The sequence below is a fragment of the Zosterops lateralis genome, assembly GCF_965231275.1.
Source record: "Zosterops lateralis genome assembly, chromosome: 4".
Taxonomy (NCBI): domain Eukaryota; kingdom Metazoa; phylum Chordata; class Aves; order Passeriformes; family Zosteropidae; genus Zosterops; species Zosterops lateralis.
The window spans coordinates 230082-252695 of NC_139765.1; the positions used below are offsets into that span (position 1 = coordinate 230082).

At 44.8% G+C, this 22614-nt stretch overlaps 1 protein-coding gene across 1 annotated transcript in view; it reads left to right on the plus strand.

The window, feature by feature from the left end:
* The window catches only part of IQSEC3 (IQ motif and Sec7 domain ArfGEF 3), a gene marked incomplete at its 3' end in the record, with an annotated part of 99280 nt that overhangs the window by 44574 nt on the left and 32092 nt on the right, over positions 1-22614 (plus strand). The window contains exons 2-3 of the mRNA XM_083860307.1: positions 4274-4354; positions 22275-22563. Of these exons, the coding sequence (XP_083716433.1) occupies positions 4274-4354; positions 22275-22563 (370 nt within the window). The remainder of the gene's footprint in view (positions 1-4273; positions 4355-22274; positions 22564-22614) is intronic.

The window sequence follows — 22614 nt, forward strand, 5'->3', positions numbered from 1 at the left end:
TCACTCGGAACCACAAATAGATGGACTAACAGTTATTATAGACACTATGTGGAAAGTTGTAATTATTGCTGTAATAAGCTTAACCATAACAAAGGTCAATGCAATACTGCATAGGTGCAATGTGACTGAGATAAACAGGTGCCAAAGAAAAGCTTATGATGCTTACTCTCGTAAGGCTTTAAATAAGATGCTAAGGGTTATGGGAAGGAAATGTCCTCCATTTAGACTCAAAATAGAGGGGTGTGCAATAAAAGAGTACCTGTAATAGAAAGGCTGTGATCCCCAGGTGTCATCTAGAGATCTCTCACTGGGGTGCTAGAAACAGGGTTAAGAGTATTTCACCTATAATCCTGTGACTAGTACAGTGACAGCCTTTGTTTTAACTATACATGCCAATAGTCCCCTAAAGATTAAATCATGAGGGAACTGTATTGTACCCTTCTGAACACCGAATGTGAGCACAAGAAATTGAAAGAAAATAGCAAACTGTTAATCCAGAGCCCTGTACTGCAAGAAGAAACTTCACTGGTGTATACAGAGCAAGGTTGTGTCTGTCCAAAGACAGCATGCTGCATTACCCAATTCAATTTGTGTGTTTGCAATTTTGTTAGAATTAAGGAATGTAATTTTTCCTATCAGGCTCCTGTAAAATACTGCCTGTACCCATAGAAACATCTCAGATTGAAAGAAAACCATGACACAGAAACCATCAAAGGAGTATTTAAGAGGCTTGAGGAACATTTGTCTCATCACTGGTGGGATGTGCTTTTTGGGTGGTCTCCAACAGCAACTGGTATACTAAATGTCTTACTCCACCCTATAGTTGTGTTGCTTATTCTAGTTAGTATAAGTCTAGTTTTATCTGTTGCGATGCTTGTTTGGAATTGGAGGATGCTACAATGAATAGCAGCCTTAACCTCATTATCAAAAGCGTATGGCTTGATCTTAAGAGACACTAGCTGTACAGATTGGATTGATGAGGAAAACACTTTTGAGTAAAAGAATTTACTCACTTTAAAAGGAGAAGTGGGGAAAATGAGGCATAGATTTAGAAGAATTAAAGACTGTAGTCAAAATAGATAGTGCTGAGATAATGTAGCTAGGACTTCCCTTTTGCTAACAGAAGCCAGACTGAAAGAACTGATAATCCTTGGAAGGAACCGATCAATCAGAGGAGCTGTCAAACTAGGGCTTCTGCATCCTGAATAATCAATAGACCCCATGAATACAATACAATCATAAATCAAACAGTCCTGGGAAAAACAGGATTTAGCTGTCACAAACACTAAAGGTTAAAAAGTCAGAGCTGAGGAAGACAATCTTACTTCATCATTTTGGGACCCCACCCCATGAAAAAGACCACCGACCCATTTCAAAGAACAAACTACGCATGCTTGGTGGCTTTTTGGGCTAATTACCATACGAAGCGGGGAATGGGAGGTATCAGAGCTATGAATATGCATTTGTAGTTTGTGTATTCAATACTCCTGAAGATAAAAGGCCCTGTGATGATCTGTAAATTGCGCGTGTGTTTCTGGGAGCTATCCCGCACGCTGCCCGGCGTCGTAATAAACACACACTTTCTAACTTTAAACTGTTAGAGAGTCTTTGTCCGTCATAGTTGGATATTGGTATTAGATCAATGTCCATAGTTTTTTAATAAATCACTTTCCCTGTTTCCCTGTTACTTTTCTTTGTGTTTCTACCATGATAATTAACTAGCAAGGCATTTCATCTATATATACGCTTCTGTTTCTCAGTTTTTTTGTCCATCCTTGTTCCTTTCTCTTTTTCCCTATGTTTTCCCTCCTTCTTGTTTGCTTTCTTCATGTGCAATTAGGAATTGAAGTTGTGCATCTGCTGTTTGAATAAAAGCAGAGAACAGTGTGGTTCATTTAGGGAAATGCTTGAATTAGAAATGGCTGAAACGTGGGGTGTCTATTTTTTAAAAGATTCTATTTGGTAGTTGTTGGGAAGGCTCTGGAACAAAAGCCTTACAGGGAGCAGCTGATGGCACTGGAGAAAAGGAGGCTGAGGAACAACCTTGTCCCTCTCTACAACTCTGTGAGAGGAGGTTGCAGCCAGGTGGGGGTTTCTCCCCAGTAACAAGTGGCAAAACATGAGGAGGTGGCCTGAAGTTGCACCAGGGGAGGTTTAGATCGGTTATTAGGGAAAATTTCTTCACTGAAGGGGTGGTCAGGCATTGGATCAGGCTTCCCAGGGAAGTGGTGAAGTCACCATCCCTGAGGGTAGTTAAAAGACATGTAGATGTGGTGCTAAGGGCCATGGTTTAGTTGGGTTAATGGTTGGACTCAATGATCTTAAAAGTCTTTTTCAATATAAATGAATCTTTGTAAATGAGCAGTGTGATAGGATGTGGGAACAGGAGTATTTGTGTAAGCCTGCTTGAATACAGACCCAAATATGATCCCACCACTTGCTCAGTCTCTTGTTCTCTCACTGTTGGCCTTGGAGAGGAGAAAGGCTGCAGTCCCTGTGGGGAGAATCCACCACCCCTGCGAGGCTCCATCTCCTGCTGCAAGGGAAGCTCTGTGTGGGAGTGGCCATTGCACTGGACCTTATTAACACCCTACCTCATTAAAAAACAACCCTTCCCCCCTGCTGAGGTGCCTCAGAGGAAACCCCAGAGCCCTTTTCCCCTCCAAGGGAGCCTCTCCAGCCGTGCTGGGGAGCCAGGCTGTGGCTGCCCCGACCCGCGGTTTCTCTGGAGTTTTTGGTACGCGGCGGCCACGCGCTGCCTACCTGCCGGGACACCCCGCGGCTCCTGCCACAGCTGATGTGTTTCTGCTACCTCCTGCTCGCTGCCTGAGGTCGGCCTGCTCTGCCGTTCCAGCTGCTGTCCCGAGATTCCCGCTGCGGCCCCGAGATTCCCGCTGCGGCCCGTCCTCCCCGCCCAGCCCGGCCGCCATTTTAGCGCGTGAGGGAGACGGGGCGGGGCTGGCGGCACAGCGCCCCCTGCTGGAGCGCCGCAGCCCCACCCGGCCGGCAGCCAGCAGCGCCCCTGGTGGCTGCGGGCGGAACTGCACCCAAGGGGAGTTGTGTGCCCAGGTGGGGCTGGGGCGGGGCGGGGCCGGGTTTGTCCACCTTGGGGCACACACACAACACACACACACACCCCACACACGTGTAAACTACTGCTGCCAGCCCTCTGCCCGTGCCTTGGGCTGAAAGCCCCTCAAGCTCAAAGTTAGAATAATTTGGGGACAAGGGGGTCATAGTCCCCATTCCAAGGGAGGCTCCCACCTTCCTTGGCAGACACCAAGACACAGAACTGCCCAAAACCTCCACTGAAACTGGTTTAAGGAGGATATGAACAAAACATGTGGCAACCACTTGGTAAAAACAGGGAGACCCCAGACCCCAATAATGCTGTTGATCTGGACTGTTGCGTGATGTAAGTGGAGTTTAGGTCATAAGGGTATAATTGTCCAGGGATTTCTTTGTTTGGGATCCCTCCTTTGAGTCATCAAGCTTGAGATACCAAATACCATAATTGATTTCTTGAAATAAACCTATCTAATGGAAATGAGAGGCCGGTGTCTAAAATTTCTTCAACAATAGCATTTCTTACTTTGGATGAAATCTTTTGCCTTTCTTATCTAATAAACACATTTTTAGTGTTTTGTTTTCCTGTTTTGCTCAAGTTGGTTACTTCTTAGGGTTTTGCTTTTCTCTTCTATGGTCTTTTTCTCTTGTCACGGTCTCAGTCCCCCTACTTGTGCTTGTCCTGTCAGTTCTCCATTACTATTTCTGGTAATGCCCAGTAATGATGTGCTAAGACCATTTCTGTGCTCTAGGGAGGCTTCATGAGAAATGTCTGCAGAGGTAATTTAGCCATGGGTAAGAAAAAAATCAACTAATTTGCAATGTATAGGAAACATCCACAAGAAAACATTTCTGTCCCAACAGAAATATAATTTAAAACAGATCAAACTGTTTTTCATGAGATGTATGGGGTTGTGCAACAAATGCTTCTAGGAGGAAAACTTCTGGTTTGTGTACTTTTGCCCCATTCTCCGCAGGCTGACATCAGCAGCAGAACAGGTAAGGAAAGGGAATAGTAGTGTCAGCCCCCTTCTCTCTGCTCCACTCCACCTTGGAGCAAAAAATGTTCATGTAATAATTAGACTACTCTTTCAGCATCACTGGGAGTCACTGTCCCCTTGGGACAGCTCTAAAAATGGCATTCTCCCTTGAGCTTTCTGCTGAGTGAAGTGAACACTGACCCACTGTGGTTTGTTTTTTCTTACAGGAATGAAACTGTTTTACACCAGTTCTGTTGCCCAGCAGCTGATGCAGAGCAGAAGCCTTCCTCTCCAGACTCCTCACCAAGGTGGGAAATGGTTGCCAGCAAGACCTTTATTTTTTCTACTTCTTTATCATCCCTCACTGATCTTCCTGCCCTGGACAAAACTCATATATCACACATGCCAATCCTCCTCCATCCTCCCCTACATCCCATGTTCCCAGCATTGCTGTCCCTTTGTTTTTCCTCACAGAGATTACTGTTCATATTGTTGTGTAATTGCCTGCAAACCACCCCCCATCTCCACTCACACACACGCAAAATGTTTTTTCAGCCTCTCTTCAAACATCCATTTCCATTGACCCACATTCACGCTTGTACCTCTTCTTACTGTATGCAACACTGACACACACATGCTTCACTCTTCTCCTTCAAATTATTTGTCTCACACTATGAGGTTCCTGGACATTCACACTAGAACATTTAAAGTACAGCAAAAGTCACCCAAAAAACTCGGGGTTCTGTCTCGCACCCTGAGACAGGGTGGGGGGAGCATTTTTACCTGTGTCGAATGGTGTGAGCTTGTCAGTGAAGAACAGCCATAGACAGGATCTATTAACTATTACCAGCTTGTATCCAATGCAGCCAGCTGTGGGGACACCAGCATTTCTCAGCTCTTCCTCATCAGTGAAAGATGTCAGTGCCAAGACCAAGGGGTCCAAAAAGCTTCAGAGGTACTTGAGATGCGTGTACTGCATTTAGCTTCCACACTTGGCCTTGTCCCTCTGTTCTTGCCATCTCTTTCCTCTCTCACAACTTCCCACCCTTACTTCTTACAGACCTACTCTGCTTTTCCAGGCCTCATCATCCTTCTGACAATACCAAAGAGGCTTCTCTTTAAAGATTTCTTTCATCACTCTGTTAGACTTTTACCTCTGACCTTTGGCACCTGTGCAAAAAGCCTGTTACTAGCAGGGCTCTGAACAGAACTGGCAGCTGAATTGCAGTAGTGAGGCTACTGCATTTTAAAAATGGTATTTCTCATGTTCTACTCACTGGAGCAGACTGTGGTTTCTGATTTCCTTCCAAGAAAAAGTGTGAGTGCTGTACAATTGTGAAGAGAACAGGGGTAGGTGGGTGGGTGTGTATGTGCAAAAGCAGGGTTTGGCCACACTTGGAGACAAGGTAAAGAAGCAGGATCTCTCCTGCCCATTTGTGTATGAAGATGGAAGGGTTAATCCCCATGGTCAGTCTGTGCTGAGGGCTTTCAGGCATTGCTAAAGTTTGCATGACAGTTCTGTCATGGCAGATGGGGAGATGCTGGCAAGTAAAAGGAGACAGCAGAGCTGGAGACCATGGAGATTTCTGGGGTAGGAAAGCCACCTTACATTTCTGGAGTGAGAGAGTTTTGTTTAAGTGCTCTAGTTTGTCTAGAACTAAGGATCAGTCTTGCCATAATGTTCAATTTTTATACCCTCATCCTTGACCCTGCCCCATTCTTGTCCCAGCCTCCATCTTATTTCTGATCACATCCCTTAGTTTCTAGAATGTTCTTGTTCTACAAGGCTGAGAGTCATATAGTCTTAAGCTCTAGGATCATTTTTGTCATGTTCTTTGTCAGGCCTTTCTTTTATCCTGCTGACCGCCAAAGGCCTTGCTGAGTTTGAGCCTGAGTTTGCCTGCCCTCCTTCTGCTGGGATTATACAGGTAAACTGAATAAGGAGTGATCACCTGTTTCAGTAATTTAACAACTTTGGCAAGTTGCATCAAAGATGAGTCTGAGCCAGGAAATCCTGAATTGTGGATGAATGACAATGACCCCTATAGCATGTTGCATCTGGGCTTCTCCTACTGATCTGTGCCTGTCCATTTGATGCCTTTTGTAGCTGTTCCACACTTCAGGCCTCATGCATTCCACACTTTTTTCCCCAGTCTTTCTTGCATCCTTGCCATTTCTGATGCTTCCAGACCCCAACAGCAGTCCTGAATCTGTGTGTGACACAATATTCGATGCAGAGATAAAGATGGTTGAAGCCACTGTGGCTATTTGAAGGTGAGAAACAGGCACAGAGAGTTATTAAACTCTCTATTTAGCTTTATGTTAGCCATAAAGCATCTCCTAGCCTCTGCCAGGTCCTGCAGTCAGCCGTGGGCTTCCTTCATGTCCGAAGTCACATATAGAATGCAGTAAGGCAAAAGAGTGTCAGAGAGGGAAAAACACAGAGAGGGAGAGTCAGCATGGAGCTGATGTCCATATGGTGTTCTGGAATGGCTCAGTAGCCTTCTAGGAGAAGCTCATCATATCATTTACAGAGTCTGTCACCCTGCTCAAATCATGAACAGGTTCCCCATTGAACCAAGGCAGAACAAAAGTCAATCAAGACTGAAATATGTGGGTCAGACAGCCTGAATAGGCAATCAGTTCCTGGGTGAGCCAAGCATATCCCTAAATAAGCTCATCAGGGCCCCTGGTGGGAGAGCCTGGTACACAGGGGCTCCCTGTGCAGCCCTTCTGAGCCTCACTGAATGGACAGCAACTCACAAGTGTTGCTGCTGTGAATTCTGATAGACCAGATCGAGTTTGTTCTCTCTTTTCCCATTCCTGATGGTTTCCCTAAATGAGATAAATCCTGTCAGAACTGATGCCACTAATAACCATCAGCCATCTAGTTTTAATTAGAGTTTGCTTCATTAATGCCCCAACTCCTCTCTGCACAGCAGATTAAATAATGTACTTGCAGCTCATTTACACAAACCCCCAAACTGCAGGGCTGAGCTGCAATCCTTTAATTAAACAGCCCGGCTGATCCCTACCGCTGCCTCGGCTCATCAGTCTAAGCCGATTAAAGAGAATAGGGACTAATAAAGAGTATAAACAGGGAAGTGACTCTCAGCTCTTCAAGGGACTTGGAGACTCCAGTGGTGATCAGCTGCTTTCTGCTCCTCTAGCAGGAACTGCACCTCAGCCCACATCCCTTCTGACTGGGACCTGCAGGAACAGTTCTGTTTTCAGCAGGAGCCCAGACTCACCTTGTGGGACAGGAATCCTTTGGGAGAATGAGAAAAAACACAGCAGAGAAGGAGGGACATCAAAACTGTGAGATAAGGGGCTGTCTGACTGCAGGACAGACCAGCAGGAGTGGCCATACAGCTCAAGAGAGGGGCAGGAGGAGAAGCAAATGCAGGGAATAACAGTTGGAGGTTGACTGCCAGCAACAATCTGGGACAAAAGTTTGCCTCTCCTTGTGGTTTGTGGTGGTCATTGTTCTTGTGTGGTCTTCCCTAACATCTCTCTGCAAGATTTCTCACTCTTTCTTCGTTTCCAGCTAAAAATGCCTTGGCTTCAGACGGATGAGAGTGATTAGGAACATGTCAGTGTCTAACCACTCAGCAGAAGCCAACTCAATGAAGTGATTGAGATTATTCCCACTCATCTTGTTCTGCTTTGCTTCACTGACTGCCACAAGCAGAGCTAGCCCCCTTCTCTCCTCCAGCGTGTCAGTTCCTTGTGGGAAAGTTGGAGCTCCATGAGTTTAGCAATGCAAATTTCCCACCTGGCTGCTTAGCTGGGTTGCACCAGCAATTAGCAAAACTGGTGCTGTAGGCCATGAATATTAAGAGACAGACTTGATCCCAGATTCTGCCAAAAATCTCAGAGCCAAAGTACAGGATGAGGTGATGGCAGCAGTGGGCAGATTTCTCTTCCTGATCTCTAAGGACTTTCCCTTATCAAAGGACAGTATAAATCCTTCACCATTGTCTCTGCTGGACTTGTACACCACTGGCTTCATGATCATAAACCATCTTGCAGGTTGGGTTTCCACTGGGGATGCCAAATATCACGTTGAGTGACATGAAGAAACTCCAGGGATGGCAGTAGGGGCTAACCCTGCTCCTTTACTGAGGTGCTGATTAGACTCTAATTTAGCCAAACCCTGTAATTTCATAAAGCAACGGCTCTTTTTCTCGCTGGCTTTTGCCTATTAATGGCAGGGTTTCATTCTAGGGATTTGAATAGCCTAGTAATTGCATTTCCCACTTCTCCAAGGCACATAGAGTGGAGACTGGCATCCCAGAACAATGACCTTAAAATGTGTCCAGCAGCAGCCCAGTTCTAACAGGATTACATACCATTTTCCTTTGTGTGAGGTAATAGGGCTGAGATGAGAAAGATTTGTTTCTATTAGAGTAATGAGAGGAAATGATGGAGTCACAATTGAAGGGAACAGTATATTCATTCAGTCTCCTTTCATAGGCTTTTCAGAGTCTGCCTCTGGGGTGCTGAATAGGAAATTAGCAGAAAATCACCTCTCCTCCTGTGATGGGAAAAGTTCTACAGGAAACTTTAAGCATCAGGGGCATGTCTTCTTTGGCAATGGACTTGGGAATAGCACTGGAGTGCTAAAGCATTATGGAAGAAGTACAGATGAGACCTGACCTGTTTTTAATGCAAAGGAGACAGAGTTCTCTCGGGAAGAGAGGGCAGTCATCTGGAAGGGCCTGCATGTGTACTTGGAAGGAGGGCTAGGATCTGAAACATCTTTGGGAAAGTTGGGCAAGCTCTGTTCATATTTTCCATACTTTCCAGTAGGGAGACTGCTGCTTAGATCAGGATTAAAACATGATTAGTGCCACTAATTTACAAAGTGTTTACTTCATGATTGTGGACCAATGAAGTAATAACTCAATACAGTTTAAACTTTGAACCACTGTGGACTCATTTCTGAAGTGTCTGCTGGACTAGTCACCATAACAGATTGGCTGTTTCCTGGCACCAGTTAGTGGTGAGGAGACATGTGAACCATTGCCTACTTATCCAAGCCAGCCTTCCTTGCATTTCTGGAGAAATCCCTTCTTGCCCCACTTGTACTTACCAAAGTACTGAAATGGAAATGTGTCTTCTTGCTGGAGGAAGTCCTTGGTGCTGGTTGCTCCATTTTTATGTGTGGGAGACTGATACGTGGATGGACAGATTTTGGACAGTTTGTTCAAACCAAACCTTCAAACATCTTTCTTGATAGCTCTCTGAGCTTCATGAGTATGCAGCACCTCAGCAGCATGTTTAAAGCCCAAAATCTGATTTCATTTACTTCTGGACATCTCTGGTTCTTTATGCCTCTTTACCTGAACTCTCTGTTTCCATCGAACATGCATTGGCTCTTTGTCCTGTGAAATCATGTTGGAAGATGTTGGCACAAAGGAGCCACGAATTTGATCCACTTCAGGTCACAGCATCACATCCCACTTTGACTCCTCACTGCCATAGCCCAGGACCATCTCTCCTTCCACTGCAGCTCTCACTTTGTCCTTGGGTCACTTTAAGTTCTCTAACAGTTAGATCCTCCTGAGAAATTCCCAAGACCTTGTTTGGGCTGTGATTGCAGTGTCCCTTAAGGCTGAGGCCCATGAAATTGTTGAGGACTGACCAACTCACCAAGTGGATGCTCACTCTGGACATTACTGAGGTACCTTGATAAACAGGTGGACAGTGATGATTTTCCACCAGTATCCATCACTCTTTGAGCATTACAGTTAAACAACTGAGCTACTCAACATTCTGTCAGAACGTGCCTGACAGGACAAATGCAAATCCAGTTCATGAAATGGGAAATTATAATTTCTGGTTTAGGATTGCTGGCAGGATATTGTATATAGAATCTGGAGGCCAGTGCTTTGTCTCAGCTCAGAGCTGTTCCATGGCTTTGGCTCAGGTGTGAAGCATGATGATGATTCTAGTCTGTATCAAATCCGGTCTGTAACCTTCCACGTAAAGAAGCCTAACGACTCTGCCTAATTGGCCCCTAGCTGGCAGTGTCAAGTGCATGTTCCTACAATTAGTGGACCATGGAGGCTGAATTCTTCTCTGATTCTTAATGAAGAAGAGTCCAGGTCAATCTTAACAGGATGTGGACGTGCCAATGCAAAGCAGTCCTCTACATACATGGCCTTGTGTACCCTAAGGACAAATGGCCATACACAAAGCTCATAAGTCTGACTTCTTTCACTCCCCCCAAAGTCCTCCAGAGCACTGCTTTTGAAAACACACATAAGTTAGAGCAACATTTCTGCTTTGCTAGCACGTCCTGTTTGTGCTTCTCATTTTTTTTTCCTTATTGAGGTCATGGGCATGAAAGGAAGATTTTTTTTTTATTGCTTCTTAACAGCTCATCTCTTACCCTTCCATCCCTGTAGCCTTAATAATCCTGTTTTAGATGGTACCATTGGAGGTTGTGGGGAAGCTGCAAACAGGCAGAGATGGGTCAGCAAAGTTCACATCAATATTCCCCCAGCTCACAGTTGATTTCAGTCTGACACAAAGATGTGGGCCATGAGTAATGCCTAGACCCAGATTTTAACTCCTCCTAAGCTTGGGAGTGAGCAGATTCCTCACTTTTTCTGGGTGTTTTGTACAGTGAGGACCAGCAGCTTCAGTTGCTTTGCAGGAGCTTAAGTCCAGAATCACAAAGATGTTTAGTGAATGTAGATTTAGGGCAAATATGGAAACGCTAGAATTATAAGAAAAACATATTTTAGGAAACATCCTTAACATCATAGTTACCAACAACCTTGGGAATCTCTTGCAGGGAGGTATAGTTGGGAAATCTTCTGGTACTATGACCTGGGAGGAATGGCTCTTTCTGGAAGCATCCAAAGAAACAGGAGGTCAGTTTCAGATGCATCGTCTCAGTCCTGTAAAGGAGCTCTACCAGGACATTTTGGCACTCTCTCCCACACAGGCATTTCCCTGCTCCTCTCCAACAGCTGGTGCAGCTACTTTCAGGCAAGTGTGGAGAACATGAGGGTGGGGAAGTAAAGTGAGGAATAGATTGGCTCTTCAACAGGAAAAAAAAAAAAAAATCTGGTGGAATATGAAGTCCCCCTGTCACACTGGTTGCTTTGCTTGCCTCTATCAACACCTTTCTTCAGGAAAGTGGAAGATACTAGGAGAGAGACTGAAGAAAACACGCTTGAAGTATCCTACTTTGAAACTGCAAAGATGCCCATCAGACACATTTTCTGAGAGCCTGAAGCTGTATCCAGCTGTTGCCTGGCCACATGTTCTTCCAGCTCTTTATTTTCCTCTGTTGCTTATGTGAGCCCAGCCTGAGAGGAATTTAGACTTGGATTCAAGTGCTTTTCTCCCACTTGTGCCAGTACTTGTTACTTCATGGGCCATGGTAAAATGTGTGAAAGAGGATCAATCATAACCAACTTTACAGCTGTTGAGATCAGTTAATGGCATTAATACCGGGCAATTCATGCTGGCTTGCATGCCTCCTCATGTTCTCTTTCCTATACTGCAAAGAATTTCTTGCCCATACCATGGCAACTTTTTAGTACCAGGGGAATGCAACATAAACACTTGCTCTATCCTGTGTTTTCTGTGTGATAATGCTACAGATATGCATGGGAGGAAGCTGTGCCAGCCTTGGAAATTGCCCTGTATCTAGCACTAGAAAATGGCACAGATGCTTGGTAAAATAATGGCAGATGGACTGTGGTGGAGCTCACACCATTCATCCTAATCCTCTGCTAATATCATCTGACCTGATCTGCATCAGTCAAGATGCACCCACACCCAAAATAGAGCCATTCCAGACCTTTTGTACATCAAGGTGTTCCCTGTTGAACTTGACAGGTGGTTTCTGGAGACCCTCTGTCCACATGCTTGTTAATGGCTTACAAGGCAGAGACAGATAGGGCAGAGAGACAGAAAAAAGAGTCAAGGAGAAAGAAAGGGAGAGAGACTCATCCCAACAAATGTAACAATGCTACTGTAAGAAAAATGGATGGCAAACATACTACACAAAGAAGAAGAATAACAGGAGAGAAGAAGCAGGAAAAGCAGGAAGATAAAAAATAGTGTAAATGAAAGAAGGGACTGCAGGAAACAAGAACACATGAGCAGGAGATAAATGAGCAGGTCCCTTGGCTGGAATAATCCTGTTCATGCCAGCATTCTTTGGCAGTGACACAATGAAACTGTGGCCTTTTATTACACATTTTCTCATAGTGTGATGTCAATCCAAAGGCCTTTGTGTTTTTTGGTACTCTGCAACACTAACTCACTCCTATGAAGGTTCATCTTCTGGTCACCCCTATGGGACAGCCTCTGTGCTCAGATACACTAAGCTCTCCCTTTGGAAAAACATCTCTGTCCACTAGAATTCCTTCTCTTGCATGTGGCCCTGGCAGATTTTAATATGCTCCAGGAAGAACCAAAGAGTTTGAAATGCTGAAGAGCAGCACACTGTACAGCTGCTCAGGCCACTCTGAGTTCTGCAAACAGAAGTAGATAGCTGAGGGAGTGCATGCAAAAAAGTTGGGAGGTATTTTGGGCTGTCATCTCACCTTTTCCAAAACTGTAGAATAGCTGGAGACTACTCCATCTTCTGTGAGAAAACATCATCCTGAAGAAAAGTGTCATAAACAGGATCTGAGTTTAGGGAGATTTTTCTTGTGGGACTCTGAAACCTAAACTGTGAGACCTAATTCTGGCCACTTCTCTTGGAAGTGTGTTCCACTAACTTTTAACCACTTCTGCTTGGCACCTCGGTTCTTTAAACACACAGAGGTTGTACCATCATCCCACTGGAAACTAATTGCCGGGTGATTAGAGCTGTGTGTCACCTTTGTTGTGTCCCACACTGGTACGGTGCTGCTTTCCTGTATGCAAGTTATGATGCTGTTATTGTTGTCTGTGTATCTGGGTTGGCTGCAATCTCTCTCCTTCCCTCTTTTGCAGAAAGAGGGAGGATGAGATAGGCTACCCCATGTATACACTGCTAGTGCTTGTTTCTACATGCCTCCAGAGGTGATTGGAAAAATATAACCAATTCCTGTAATTTCCCAGAATGTACTGATGTGAGAGTGGCAGCTCAAGAGGCACAAACCCGAATGGTGCAGAATGGATCTGATACAGATGTTACAGGATGTGTTAAAATAGTGCATATTGGACTAGATCCTCCACTGGGGAAGTGCCATCCACAGGAATAAAGCCATTTATAGTGCCAGCCAGGATACTGCTCAGTGACAGAGTAGGATTGGTTGAGTCTAGGCAAACTTTCATGGGATTTTTATGATCTTGCTCCAAAAGTTCTGTGTCTGAGTACAGAGAATAGGGGTAGGGATAATTTCCATTCTTCATAGGTAAGAAAAGTTGAGATGCCATAGCAAAACATGAGCTTGTATGACCAAATGTGTAAGTTGCTAAGTCATCCTGTTTTCCAAATGGGAATGAAAAAAAGATAGAAAAAGAAATGAGGCCTCAGGGAAGAAATGTGACATGAAGTGGATCAGAGTGTAAGTGAAGCAGCAGAGACAAAATAGGTACAAAACTGGAGAAGCAGAGCTTTGTGCCTACTGCATGAGGCTGTGGGGGTGGTCACTGCACTGGGGAAAGGAGGAAGGGATGCTAAGCATGCTGTTTCTATCTTGGTCGTCAGCCAAAGGGCAATGCAAGCCTCTAGATCTGAACACAGTGGCAAAGTTAAAATCTGGATGAAGCTGGTGAATGCTGTTTGGATTGTCTTTATTGAGGGGGATGGTGGTTTATGTGTTTCTCTTTGTGTGGAGGAGAACAAGGTTTCTTTCTGTTTGGTTTGACACAAGCAGTGACTTGAGAATAGAAACAAAATTTATATGAGTTACACCAAGATCTACCTGTGCAGTGGCTCACTCACTGCCTTCACAAATCAATTACCCTGATCCCTTAGGAAGGAGCCCAGAGGTGCAGTCCACCTTAGAGTCTGCCACAGCAAGTAGAAAAAGGAGACTGCAGGAGCCCTTGCCTAGGTCTATAAATGCCAAAAGCCATGTCCCTCACCCAGCTCACTGCTGGACTGGGTGAGCAATGGGCTGAGGGACATGCAAGCTTTCCTTGCCTTGTAGAGGCTCTGCTGCCTCCCAGCCCTGGATTCATCCCATTTTAGCAGTGAAATTCTATCTTCTGCATGATTGCACCGGCAGGCTTTTGTCAGCGAATTTGGTGATGTTCAAACCTGCCTCAGGGATGAGGAGCCAAGAGATCTGACTCGAAGAGGCAGAAAGACTGCTGCTGAGAAGCCAAGTTTCTCCTTCCTGGGGTGCTGAGCGGGCAGTTACACTAATGCAGGATGCCATCTGTTTTTTCCTTCTCTAAAAGGTCGTGTTTACCAAACATTGCAGAGGCAAGAGAGGGCTGAGGTTAAAATAAAAGTAATTAAACCCTGCAGAGGAGGACCTCCTATGCCTTCAGTGTCCACTTGGTGCTCTCACACCTCAGTGAAGCACAGGTGCCATGTCTGCAGTGCCAAGCTGTGGGACTTGTGTCTAACCTGCAGAGACAGCACAGCAACCAGCCCAGGGTGCCAAGCCCCAGGGTGTGACAGGCAGCTCAGAAAGGGGCTTCACTTCCTGGGCTGAGCCTTGTGCTCTGCAGCTGGTGAAACAGGAGGCATGGATGGGAAAAGAGGGGCGTGCCAGAGAGGTGCCCAAGTGCCATTCTGAGGTGTCATCCAGACACATGCAGGAACTATAAGAAAAAAGCTATGACAGCCACCCACACCACCCAGCACAGCGAGCCTTGCACCAGGAACACCACTTCTCATAAAGTGAGAGCTGCCTTAGCTAGTCCAAGCCACCCTCTGGAGGAGTCTGTCTGTCCCCTTGGAAAAGCAGAGATCTTAGTCCTCTGGGAGATGAAATCTGTCATGGAGAGCCAGGCCCTCAGACTGGTGCCCGGCCAGGACAATCATCTTTGCACCAGGAGGGCATGGGCTGCTTCAGAAACATTTAGTTCCTGTAGTGCTGTTCTGTGGCAAAAGGCACAACAGCACAACAATGTGGAAATTACACAGCACACGGGGATCAGGTTTAAAGACTAAATCTGAAATGAAGGCCATGACTTTGGCATGTCAAATTGTGGGACAGGAAGCTCTTGCTAGTATTATTAAATTCTCTGTCTGCTTAATTAACATCTCACCGATACCACTTCAAGTGATGCTGAAAAGATGTTGCCTGGTTCAGTCTGGGCTAAAAGGGAGTTTAATTTAATTGATTTCCAAGATATTTACTGTACCATATTGTCAAATCTATTTTACAGGTGTGTGTGCCAGACCTTTTATGAAATAGGTAATACATTCTGGGATGGGTAATGAGCTTGGCTAATTACCATTAATTCCTCCTGGGTAAAACTAGTGTGAGAACATGGCTTGATGTCACTGCTTTGCAAGGTGTTATGTGAATGTAGAAAAAATCAGAATCTTGTTCCTATATTTGTCTTTGTTGAGGGAGACTGTCTGAGAAGGCTGCAGCTTGGCTGGCAGGGGATGGTTTGCCAAGATCAAGTTCCAAGTTCCCTGCCTTTCTGGCAGGAGAGACTTTTGCCTTCCATCAGTTTCAGCAGGCTCCCAGAGAGCATTGCCCCCAAACCACCTTAAAACTTGAACTTATAAACAAATCAGAAGCAATTCTTTTGCATTCAGGCCCCCTGCATGTCAGAAGTCTCTGAACTTTGAAAAAATCCCATAATATATTACCAAGCCTGTCTCAACCATTTTTTTTCCCATTGAATTCTGATGAACTCATTCACCATATGTCATGGGTGTCCTCAGGGAACACTGAAATGAAATAAACTGAAAAGGCACTTTGGACCCTGCTAAGTCAGCAGCTGATTTTTTTTTTTTTTTTTTTTTTTTTTTTTTTTTTTTTTTACTGGGCAGGGAAGCTTAGGGAAGATAGAGGGAGCGCAGGTTCTTGCAGACTTGGGGTCTGGACTCCATTTTACTGGCATTAGCTGGTGGACTCTTTTTCTAATTCTCTATGTCGTACTTGTAGGTTTTTTAAAATTCTGCCATCTCTGAAGCTTTGAAATCTCATATAAGTCTAAGGCCATGAGAAGCAATTAATGAGGCCATTAATCACTTACAGCAATTTAAAACCAGTATATGTACAGTAACCAACCATTCCTCATAAGGAGCACTGTGGAATGGATGAATAAATTTTTGTGGTCTTTCACAACTAGTCCAGGTAATCTTTGCCTCAGTAACAGGTCACAATCCTGCTCACTGACCTTGAATACCATGAAGAAGGCATTTGGTAAGTTATACATGGGAAACCGAAATATAGTCTTCTCCTGGAGTGACACAGGAACAACAAAAAAAGAGCTAAAATCAGCCTCCACAGTACTTTTGTAACACCTCACAGCCATAGCTTCCTTCTGTATGATTAGCTGGATGTTTTTGCATAACCATTGTACCTGGCAACAGGAACATCCTCTTCTTCAGTGACTGGTTTCTTAAACCACTTACCAAATCCAGAGGTGCCACTGCTATATTTTGTTACTCTGTTATTACTCTTATTTATCTGCAATTTTTTTTTTCTTCTTGGAAAAGAAGAGAAGGCACGAAGAGATGAGTTTTTTGTGGTGGCCACCTAGGAGCTCTGTAGCTGTGGAATGATCAGTGAGAAAGCTCAGTTTTAATTTCTTACAGGACCAACATTATTGTGCTTGAGAAGAGTAGCTCTTCTGGTCCTTGAGCCCTGATTAGTCACTCAGCCATCCTGAAAACACTTTTCAGAGAGCTCTGAAAATTCCTCTAAGACTGTGAACTGATTCTGGTATTTGGCAGTGGTGCAATGGAATGTAATGTCTGGAGCATCCAACTTGTGTGCTCCTGCCTGCAGGTCTGCCTTGAAATTGCCTTGAAATGTTTGAGGGGAAGGGGCTGCGTGTTGTTTCTCAAGTCATGAGGTATGGGAATGTCTAAGCCTGGCAGTCAAGATCCAATAGATAACCATGGTTCATCTCCACAGTTGTCAATCAGAAGTGCAGATCCTTTCCCAGCTGGAAACATGTATTTCCAGCAGCAATGGGGTGATGAGGAGTATACAGGGAAGTGCAACATCCAGGTGCTGTGGCAAGTGCATTACAGTCATATCTCTCCCAGGACAGACAGTGACACAAGAGCTCTGTGCAGACATGGGGAGCAGCTACAGCTACAAATGGGCATATGGGCTTCTCTGGCTTGATAATTTAGTGTCACTGATTTGGTCTTTACGCTTCCAACAGAGCAGGCAGGGATAAAAAAAAGTGTAATAAAACACCCTCACTGTTATAACATTTCTCTTCCATCTTCTCCCTTCATCCTTCCCTTACTCTAATCCTTATATAAAATCTTCCTGAGAAACCTGCACATAAAAGCTAAGTATCAGAACTCTGATTTACTTGTGCTAAATAAAAATATTTATGGGTGCCAGCTGAATTGTCTCAGTGAGAGCTTTTTCACCATCCTGCCTTCTTGAAGCAAGCACTGGGATTCAGCTCACAACCCTGATATCCCTGTTTTGAAATGCTAGACTGGGGATAGTACTTAATATAAGCCCTGAGTCAGATTGTCTGTAGTAACCACTTCTGTTAACAAACCTTCTGCAGCAGGCATGTACAAGTCAGCAGTGCAAATGAACAGGACATACCTGAAACACGAGAGATGCTTTTCACAGCAGATGGAATCTATTTGTAACAGTGACCAGGCGCATTATGGGTCATAAAAGTCATGTAGGAACATCTAGGAAGAAGAGAACAGCTGAGTTTGTAGTCTTCCTTTTTACCTGATTGCAAGTGATTTGCATTAATATTGCAACTTTGAATCAAACAGAACTCAAAGAAATTACAAACCTTCTCTACCTGATTGTGTGACTGAAAGCTGTGAATAATGGTGGCATATGATACTTGAGGGCAGCAACTAAAGAACATTTGCTACAGCTGAAACTGCAGGGGTGATGCTGGGATTCCAACTAAATTGACCTAGTTGGAGTTTGGCCGGGACTTTGGGATTCACACCTTAGACTCTGCATGGGACTTTTAATTATTACAAGTGGTTAGATCAATTTTCTCATCCAAGAAACAGTATGTGCAATTGCTCCATTCCCTTTCTTCATCCCACAGCCAGGGAGTCTGATGGCTTACTGGCCAAGGGAAAGCGAGTGAATCCACCTAATTTGCTTAATAACGTTTTTTCCCCAGAGGTCTTTCATGCTATACTTTCTATCCTTGTCCTATTTACTTTCCTTACTGTTTTTTATTTTTTAACTGTGATTATAATAGCTCCTGAGTCTTCTTTTGTTAACAAAACCTGTGTCCTACCAGTGCAAATCAACTGTGTCACTCAGGATGGAGGGAAAATGACAGGATTGTTAAATTTTTGTTTATTTCACTGTAGCATCAATTTTGCTCTTTAGCAGTGTATTTTATTTCTTATTTGGGGCTTCATCAGTCATTGCTACTAGAGAACAAAGAATAGGCATTCCAAAAACGCTCCAGAAACAGGTTCAAGATGAGAGTAAACCTGGGAGAAATACATGTTTAGTAAGTTCAGCCACAGGGCTGTAATAGTAACATTCAGACTGCTGATCAAAACCAGTCTTTACCCCTTTTCCCACTGCTTATAAGTCACTGAAGTTTACCTCTGAAGCTGAAATTTCCCAGGTTTGTTCAAAGATGACGTGTTTGCTTTTTTTTTTCCTCCCAGACATTTTTCCCACTGAAAGGACTTAAAAATTGTTCAACCATTTCTATGATTTTTTTCCCCCACAACAGAACATATAGAAACTATTCTCACTTCAGCAGGAGTGTTTGCTATTGCATTCTGGATAGCACCACAGCCAAACCAGCACGGGGTTAAAAAGTTTATATTCAGCATAAAAACATCCAGCTGAAAAATGCCTTTGAGTGCTCCAATGGAATCTGATTTTGATTTGACCGAATTTTGACCCTGAGGAAATTCCACGCACAAGCACAATCCATTCTCTGTGGCTGCATCCACTGGGCTGGGAGCATGCATGGAGGAGGAAGGCAAGGTTAATGTGTAGTGTGCTTGGCTGGTGTCCTTATCCCAGCACTGAGTATTTAGGGGCCTCAGTAATGCCCTGGGAGAGAAGTGCTGAGGCAGATGGTGCTTCTCACGTGTCTGTGGCTGAATAGTCCTTGCAGTCTTAGGGCCCTGTGTCTTGAGAAATAACCTAAATGCCTAGTGAGATTAAAGGAGGCTTCTTGAGCATTTTGGATTGGTCCAACACCCTGTGCCTCATTGGCCAGGCTCAGAATTGGTGAGGGTACCTAGGGTCAGACACAGCCCAGTCACCAGTAGGTCTGTGGGGATGTGGCAAGTCCAAGGTCAAGGTATAGAGTCAATCTTCAGGGCCCAGATCAAGTGTGTCCATGGCCACATAAAGGGGAAAGCTGTGGCAGGGCTGGAGACCAGCACTCTGACAGTATTGCTGGGGCAGGGATTGATGGCTCCAGGCTGGGGAGAGAGCCTGGGGAACCTTCATGTCTGGAAATATTTAAGAGTTGCCTGGAAAAGGCCCAGATCAACTTTATCTGCCTCTGAAAATGGCCCTTCTTTGAGCAGGGAGTTGGAGGAGAGACCTCCAGCCTTCCCTCCCAGTCTAGGTTAGTCTGACTCTACAAAGCCTCCTGGATGTAGGATATCCTGTCACTGTGAATGTTACTCACCCGGGCTCCACACTGTGTGTGACAGAAAACCAAGCAGAGCTGCACCCACCAGAGGTGACGTCCTCCTTACAGAGCAGTGGGACTGAGCGCTGCAAACTCTGACACACAGTTCATGTTCTACCCAGAGCAGCCAGTGGAGCCCTCAGAAAAACAGAGCTAAGCATATGTGCCAGTGTTTAGAGGACCATCATGTCAGGGAATGTTTGCAGGCATTTAGAGTCCATTTGGGCTCCAAGGGAAGTCAGAGGAAGGGGAGTTCTCCAGCTGGCTGCCTCGGGGCCTGATCTGCCCCAAAGAAGGTCTGCACAGCACTCTGGGCACTGTGGCCTTGACTCAGCTGAGCAATTTGGAGTGTGTGTCTTGCTGAGTGAGAGCTTATGCATCTAGCTGAAATTGCTTTATAGGGCACAATTCCCACTGAAATCCTCGGGAAGGTTTTGCCATGCACTTCAATGGAAATATGATCAAATCTATGTCATCTCATCGTCCCTTAGGCTGAGGATAAAAATTGCTGCTCTGCTGGTTAAAATCAGAATGGATAGAACAGGGGCTGCCAATAAAAATGTTACAGTGAGATATGTAAGGGAAAAGTCCTTAAGTAAGATTTCCTGCAATATGGATAGACATAGAAGAGAAAGAATTAAAAATAAAGAGTTAAAAATATCTTTGGGTGTAGGGAAAATTGTAGCATCAGGAATAGAACAACGCAAAATTTGATAAGGTGTTCAACCTAAAAGAACAGTTTTATACCTCATTTCAATGTATTTCCTGACTGATGAGTATGCAAAGACATCATTTCAGTAAGCTTTGACAAAGTTGGTTATATAGCACTTATGTAAGAGACTGATTTCTTCTGTGAATTTATTTTTTAAGTCTAACTGGTGACTATGGTCATGTGTATAAAAGAAGAAACCTTCTAAATTTAAATCCTTCATTTTTCTTAATTCCGAAGTTGTGGTAGTGTCTGGCTAAACAGATTTGGAGCTCTCTTAGAAACTGTGGGAATATTTCTAAATTTGGTTGCTAATCTATCAAACAGAAAAGCTGCCACTGGAGAGAATAAACTTCCTTTTAAAGTACTAGTAAGTGTGCAAAAGTGCTCAGAGGCTTAGGAGGCAAAGTCTATTTACAGCTAGAAGATTCGGACTCTTAAGGGCTTACAGCACTTCTGAGAATGAGATTTAAATGCTTCTAAGTAATTTGGGCACTACATAAAATGATATTTAATTTCCCTCATTTTGCTCTGACATCAACAACAATAATAAAATGATTATTTATCTAGTTGATAGCAGAACTGGTTTTATGTGGAGCAAATCCAAGAGAAAGAGGTATGTTTCAGAAGTGAATTAAATAATTTAATACTGTTTAAATATGGGAGGCAATACGTATCCTTGGTTTCAATGAAATTAAATGCATTGGTTCTGTAGTAATTATTTCCAAACTGGATATTGTTTTCAGCTGAATGCTCATCCCTTGCAAACCAGTGGAACTGTGTCTGATGGACTTGGTGCAGTAGCAGCCAGAGTCCACATAGGCCTGCACACTCTTGCAAATCATAAATTATTCCTCTGTAGCCACGGGGAGGAGGTTAAGGTAACAATGAACACTCTCATGGTTCAAACAGAATAACAAAATCTTGTTTGAAATCAGATGATTTTGGAATATACTTGGCAAGAGAGGTTAAGTGCAGACTTCCTCATCACTTCAATGGATCAGACATATGCTAATCCCATCCTGCCTGGAGCAGGATGTCAGCTCTCTTAGAGTGCACTGTTGTCAGGCCCTGGTTTCACACAACTGCTGCTGTGGCTGACAGGAGAGAAGAGCTTTCCTTTCTCCACAAGATCTCAGTGGCACAGGAATTTGTGGGTCAGAAAGAGGCAGCTTCTTTCATGGAAGCTGTGCAGTCTGCTACGTCTGTATTGGAGATACTCTTTAGAAGGTCAGGGTCTCAGGGCTGGCTGACTCTGCTGCCCCTTTATATCCTCAGCTCTCTGAGAGTTTCTCTGGAAACTCTGCAACATTCAGCTGCCCCTGCCCCATTTCCCACATGCCCTTAGGAACTCCAAGGGAAAACTGGTTCCTTGGGATCCAGGCTTCGTGCTAGATGGGATTGGGATGTGCAGAGATGCTGAGCAATAGGCAGCAAGTGCACAGGGGTGATTGCCAGCTGCTCCAGAGGGCAGGAGAGGTGTCCACAGGCCATGACACCTCCCTTGGCTTCCCACCTGCTCCAGCTGCAGCACCTGGAGCAGAGGCAACCAGGCAGCTTGAGGAGTCACAGGTTGTTCATACAGGGGTGCCTGCCCTTAGAGAAGGAGGCATCAGAGCTTTGGCTGGATCAACCTCCAGTCCCGATCCGTCACTGGAGGAGACCCCTGACAGCCCAGGCTCCCCAGACGTTTAAAATGCAGCTCAGGGAACAAGTGTAGCGAACAACAATAAACGTGATCATAAACCAAATATAATATAAACAAATAAAAAAAGAGAACCATTGCGTTTTGTTCACAGTGACGATCCCAGCGGTTCCACAAGCAAGAAAGCCGGGTGTGAAACGGAGGATCCGAAGGAGGCCGGCAGACAGAGTGGCCAGGAAGGCAGGTCCGACACCCTGACGCTAAAAGCCCAGCCTGCGGAGCCCCACGAAGAGCAGGCAGCGGGGTGTTCCCCCCTGGTGCAGAAGGCGAGCCTCCACCACACGGGCTCCCCAGTGAGGGTGCAGCGCAGCAAAGGGACGGCCTCGTGTTCCCACGCGGCTGCCTCCGATTATGAGCTCTCCCTTGACCTAAAGAATAAACAGGTACCAAGGCTTCCTCCTCAGGCTGTGGGAGAAGGGGATGGGGCGGGTGGG